This window comes from Cucurbita moschata, unplaced genomic scaffold, assembly GCF_002738365.1.
Source record: "Cucurbita moschata cultivar Rifu unplaced genomic scaffold, Cmos_1.0 Cmo_Scf00010, whole genome shotgun sequence".
In the NCBI taxonomy this organism is placed as follows: domain Eukaryota; kingdom Viridiplantae; phylum Streptophyta; class Magnoliopsida; order Cucurbitales; family Cucurbitaceae; genus Cucurbita; species Cucurbita moschata.
In genome coordinates, this window is record NW_019268526.1 from 4590017 (window position 1) to 4595509 (window position 5493).

The window sequence follows — 5493 nt, forward strand, 5'->3', positions numbered from 1 at the left end:
TGAAAAAAAAAAAAAAAAAAAAAAGTAGAAATTTGCAGCTGTATTAAAGTTGAAAATGTCGACTTTATGTTATGCAGTTAAACTTTATTGTCATTTATTGTAATTATCATTATTAGTATTAGTATTATTATTGTAGGACCTTTTTCTTTTCAAAGTAAAAGTTTTTTTTTTTCTTTCTCTTTTTTGGAAGGAGTGGTCATGTTTATTTAATGTGAACTAAACCTTTTCTAAGACTATTAGCAATCCTTTCTATATTCTAAATTTTAATTTGTATATATTTAATTCCCGAGCTTAAAAAATTGTCTAGAAAGACTTTGGAGTTTAAAGTATATAATAAAAATAAATTCGTAATTTTACACGATATGACTCCGATCAACTAAAATCGTCTCCACTTCAAGACTCAAATTATATGGACGTCCCTAATAGAGAGAGTACATGTCAATTACAGACGAGCTAACGATATGAATAAAAACCAAAAATTAAATGAACGGGAACTAAGTGTATCTCAAAGAAATTTGAAGCACCAAAATCTCATCCGAATGCAAACTTAAATTCAAAGTCCCATCTGATAAATGAAAAGGAGTAAACGGCAAAAGAAAAGAAAAGAAAAGGAAGGATTGTTTTAATTTCACCTGCACTTTATTGAACACAAAAAATGACTTCCCCTGCCCCACAGCTTGCTCATCATGTAACTTGTTTCCACTCCACATTTATCACAGGTGAAATTGGGGCATCGGAGGTATAAAGTAAGAAAATTTGTAATTCCTTGACAACATACTAAACAACAGACTCAAAATAAACAAAATAACGATGCCTTCAACCAGATTGATCTTGTAAAGTTTCGGAACCACCTGGTAATGAGCACGAAACAGTGGTTGCCTCTTCAGCTGTGCTGTCGACTACGACTATTGAATTCGTAGTTCGACGTTTGTTGTTCGAAGGATCGGCTTTCTGAACCCATTCAGAAGATTTAGATACCGTCTGGGGCAGGGCCTCATGAGAGGACATCGTGAAGTTGTTGCTTGGATACTTCATGAAAGATGAATCAAGCACAGGCAGAGTGAAGCCATAATTATAAGGATATGTTGCAGATGGGTGATCAAATTTACAGCTTGGGCCATACTTGCAGAGACCATACATATTGTAGTATGAACATACAGCTTGTCCCTGTATGAAGCAGCCAAGCAACAACAAATCAACCACATTGTGGGAGGATGAGGAATAAAGTTCAAACAGATTACCAGCTAAATGGATTTCAAAAAGGAAGTCAACAAGCAGCAGAGATTATATAGAGTTTGTAGTCGATCATTATAATTGAAATAATTCATGATTCTATCTACTACTCTGGAAGGAAAAGATGAGTACGTAGCTGCAGAGTTCCTGAATGGTTAAAAACAAGCACTTACGGGTCTTGAAGGAAGCCCAAGCGGATTTGTTGCTGATTGTGCAATTCTTTGTTTCGGATGATGGAATTTGCAATCAGATCCATATTTGCATGTGCCATTGTTCATAAAATAACGACATTCTGGTTGATCGGGTCGATCAGGTAGCGTTGGAGTTGCAGTTGACGAGGCCAACTGCCCATTAGAATACGGCTCTTCCAAATTGATAGAATTGTAACCAAGATTGGGAAGAACAGGACTGACATTGCCCTGGTAAGACATGAAAATGGTCATAAATAATACTGAGGCAACATCAAGAATCCACAAACTTCTGTTTAATTGAATACAAAAGGCATACCTAGGCAGATTGATCTAAAACCACCGAAAGGAAACCAAAAGAGTTGAAATCTCCTCTCAAGCATTGTATGCGCAAGTATGTACAAAAAATAATTACCACGCTTCTTACATAGTTGATGAATTTCCAAAAAGTTGAAAGAAAAAAGAAATATGTCTACAAACTATATCAATTATCCTTGTTTTTTTCAATTAAAAAGCACAAGATATTCATGCTCGGCAGTAAAAATGTTGAACCCACAAGATATTCATGGCACATCTAAATTGAAACAACAGGAAGACAGATATCTTCTATCAAGCAAGAAAGAAAGCATGCCAATGAACATAACATATACTCTTCAAGAGCATTGAGATAGATGATGGAATATTTTGAACATCCCAATTTGAATAACGAATGCTTCATAATCCATGAACAAAAGAACATGATGGATAAAATAGCAGGTATGATCTGAAATCATGGTAATTCAGTAGAACCCTTGTTCATTGAGACAGATACTAACCACGTAAGTGTTCCAGTCTTGAGCAGCTATGGCACCTTGTGATGGAGAAACCAAGACAGGCACAAAAGATTGTTGGCCCTGTACACATGGACCAGGCATATATTGTACTCTAGGCAATGACCATGCGGGAACTGCACCAGTATATGGCACACCTGATGCAGGCATGAATGGAGTGCCTGCAGAACCCAAAGCACCAGGTCGAGCGGGATGTAACATATTTCCAACTGGGGATGGCTGGGGATGATTGAACTTGCATGAAACTCCAAATTTACACGACCCAGTTCGCAAATAGTAAGGGCATGACTTTTCTTCCTGCAAAACCATTAGGTTCATCAAAATCATTCTGATAAATGTGAATGCCAATTAGCTAATAAGACACAATAAGCAGAGCATAACATTGATAAACCAAAGCTCCACACCTGTCGCATGGGAAGGCCTAAAATATTAAATCTAACAGGCCCAGCTCCACGTCTATCTCTTGGATGGTGGTACTTACATGATCCTCCATATTTACAGGTCCCTGTCTTCAGAAAATACTGCAAATGCGTTCGTAAATGATTAATTCAAGGCATCAAAAATTGTCACCAAAACAGCTCTCAGATGAGTTTCACAGGGTTTATCTCATTTCACTGCTCAAGAAAGTTTTCAAATCTAGGCTATAGACTTCATCCACATTGTTCAAAAAGTCTCGACAAGATTATCACGTAGATCGAATTACGATAAGGACTCAATCAACATCTAAAAAACATAATAGAGGGTTTATCTCATTTCACTGCTCAAGAAAGTTTTCAAATCTAGGCTATAGACTTCATCCACATTGTTCAAAAAGTTTCGACAAGATTATCACGTAGATCGAATTACGATAGGACTCAAACAACATCCAAGAAACTTAATAGAGGGTTTATCTCATTTCACTGCTCAAGAAAGTTTTCAAATCTAAGCTATAGACTTCATCCACATTGTTCGAAAAGTTTCGACAAGATTATCACGTAGATCGAATTACGATAGGACTCGATCAACATCTAAGAAACTTAATCTCAACAATAATACCTCACAGTCGGGTTGCCCAATTCTTTCAGGAAGTTCCCCATTATACATAGCACCCTGTATGATTAGCAAACAGCAAAAGAAATAGTTTCCTCAATTATCAGTAGATAGAAGATCATTGTAACCAGGTAGAGCATAGATGATAATGTGACATCAGATTCAATCAAGAGATTCCAGTTTTCTTCCACAAGCAAAATAACTTATACCTGAGCAACGAAGACAGGATGATTAAAGCGACAATTACTTCCATAGCTACAAGATCCAGTTCTCATATAATATAAGCAATCAGGTTCACCAGGTCGATCGGGGTAAGGGCTTGATTCTGCCGCGTCGCCTCCATCTTGATTATCACTGATTTCCAACCGCCAGAGCGCCTCTGAGATATCTGATTCCAAAAAGGGGGAAATAGAAATCAAGAGATCAGAATGTGATGAACAACAAGATGATCTACACTGCGCTAGGAACTAACTTCCTTCGTTTTTTCTGAATCGGCAAAAGATTCTCCAACACTAAACAACTTCAAGAAACAAAATCGATATAGCGAAATAAGAAGAAAATGAAATCTCTCAATGCCTCCCCTACGCATCGAAACATGATCAAAGCTCTTCAGAACAAGATAACAGTGATGCTCGAATACATTAACCCAGAATCATTGTTCAACGAAGACAGAGACAGAAGAGAGCAACGAAATCGCTAATTTCACGAAATTTTTAACACACTTCAACACTAGAAAAAAAAAAACCCCGATCATCGAAATCCAGAGTCATTAGATGGCTATTACAGAGAAACAAGGATCAGATCCTCACAATCCCATACAAGTGCATAAAAATCGTGGAAGCTTCAGTGTTACCAGAGGATTGGTTAGGAACAGCATTCCTCTGAACTTGCAGATTATCTGGCATCGGTAGTAGATACTAAAAGAAACCCTTCAAAAGCTTTTCAAATCCAACCAATCAAGCTGAAGAACCTACTCAAATCTCCCGGGAAAAATCAGAGAACGATTATTAAAAAGAAAAAGAAAACAATCCAAAATCGCCCAAAAATTCTTTTAAAAAGCAAAAGCATTAATTAATGGTGTGATCTTCCGCGTATAACAAAGATGATCCGAGTCTGAAATTGATGAGCGAAACCAATTTAGAAATCTTATAAGAAACCAAGGCGAGAAGGGAATCGCGTATAGATTGTGAAGAATCAATGTGAAATTCACTATTGTTCCAATTCGATAAATTCCTTTTATTTATTTATTTATTTATTTTTCCCCTCTTTTCCCAATAACGATAATACAAGTTTCTTCACGCTCGTGTACGAATAATAAATACGGGAAGTCTGTTGAAATGACCATTTTACCCTGATCGTTCCGCCGTTAAATACCTTCCGTTTCCGTTTGTTATTGCTGATGAGCGTAATGAAGCGGTAGTTACGTCGTTAATTCGTTCATAAATACAAGGGCGTGTTTGGGTTCCATTATTATCGTTATTATTGCCCATTTTTTAATAAGTCAGAATTCAATAAAATTATTAAATGTATTATTATTACTACATATTATTCTTGGTTTGTTTGGTGTCATAATGTAAATAAATTCCTTCACCAATAAAATTATATTTTAATATTATAAATAAATAAATAAACTACACTTACTTCAATTTTATTATATTGAATCTTAGACTTAGATTTAGATAAATGTTACCATTTTTACTCTATGGTACTCCATCCTTTAATTTTAATTAAAAAAACAATATAAAATTTTCTATAATAAATGTATAGATTAATGATTAATTAACTTTATTAAACTCACAAATTTCAATTCCATTTATAATATATAGAAAACAAATACTACTATTTTTAACCATCTTCCAAAAAGAAACTTACTCAATGGTAAAAAGTTTGTCATCTCTAAACTAACTTAATTCAGTAAATTTTGTCAAAATGAGAATTTTTCTAGTGAGTTTAACTCTAAAATTAATTATAATCACTGAATGTCGTGATCTAATTTAAATATTTATTTTAGTTTTATAAAATGGATATTTGTGCAACACCAATATTTTCCTTTTTTTTAAATGTTATAATATTTGATACTTCATTGAAATTAATGACGTGGTAAATAAGAACAGCTATACACATGGAATAAAGTTGTAAATGTATCTCATTTTCCTTTTATTTTTCAAGGGAATTATTATTTATTGTCTTTACTCTCTTTTTTTTTTCCACTT

The 5493-nt window shown here is 34.7% G+C and overlaps 1 protein-coding gene across 1 annotated transcript; it reads right to left on the bottom strand.

The window, feature by feature from the left end:
- Positions 1-534: 534 nt before the first annotated feature.
- Positions 535-4509, bottom strand: LOC111448361 (zinc finger CCCH domain-containing protein ZFN-like). The gene is made up of 7 exons (XM_023087917.1): positions 4134-4509; positions 3490-3668; positions 3287-3340; positions 2656-2772; positions 2237-2548; positions 1407-1652; positions 535-1167 (listed from the first exon to the last, which is right to left on the bottom strand). The coding sequence occupies exons 1-7, from the start codon at positions 4183-4185 to the stop codon at positions 817-819; spliced, it is 1311 nt and encodes a 436-aa protein (XP_022943685.1). The 5' UTR covers positions 4186-4509; the 3' UTR covers positions 535-816.
- Between the last annotated feature and the right edge of the window lie 984 nt (positions 4510-5493).

Excerpts from the sequence above, each read along its gene's own strand:
- LOC111448361 (XM_023087917.1), bottom strand. The coding sequence starts at position 4,185 with ATGCCAGATAATCTGCAAGTTCAGAGGAATGCTGTTCCTAACCAATCC. Across the intron at positions 3,669-4,133 it reads TGTTCCTAACCAATCCTCTG|ATATCTCAGAGGCGCTCTGG; the intron begins GTAACACTGAAG and ends TTTTGGAATCAG. Across the intron at positions 3,341-3,489 it reads ATCCTGTCTTCGTTGCTCAG|GGTGCTATGTATAATGGGGA; the intron begins GTATAAGTTATT and ends CTAATCATACAG.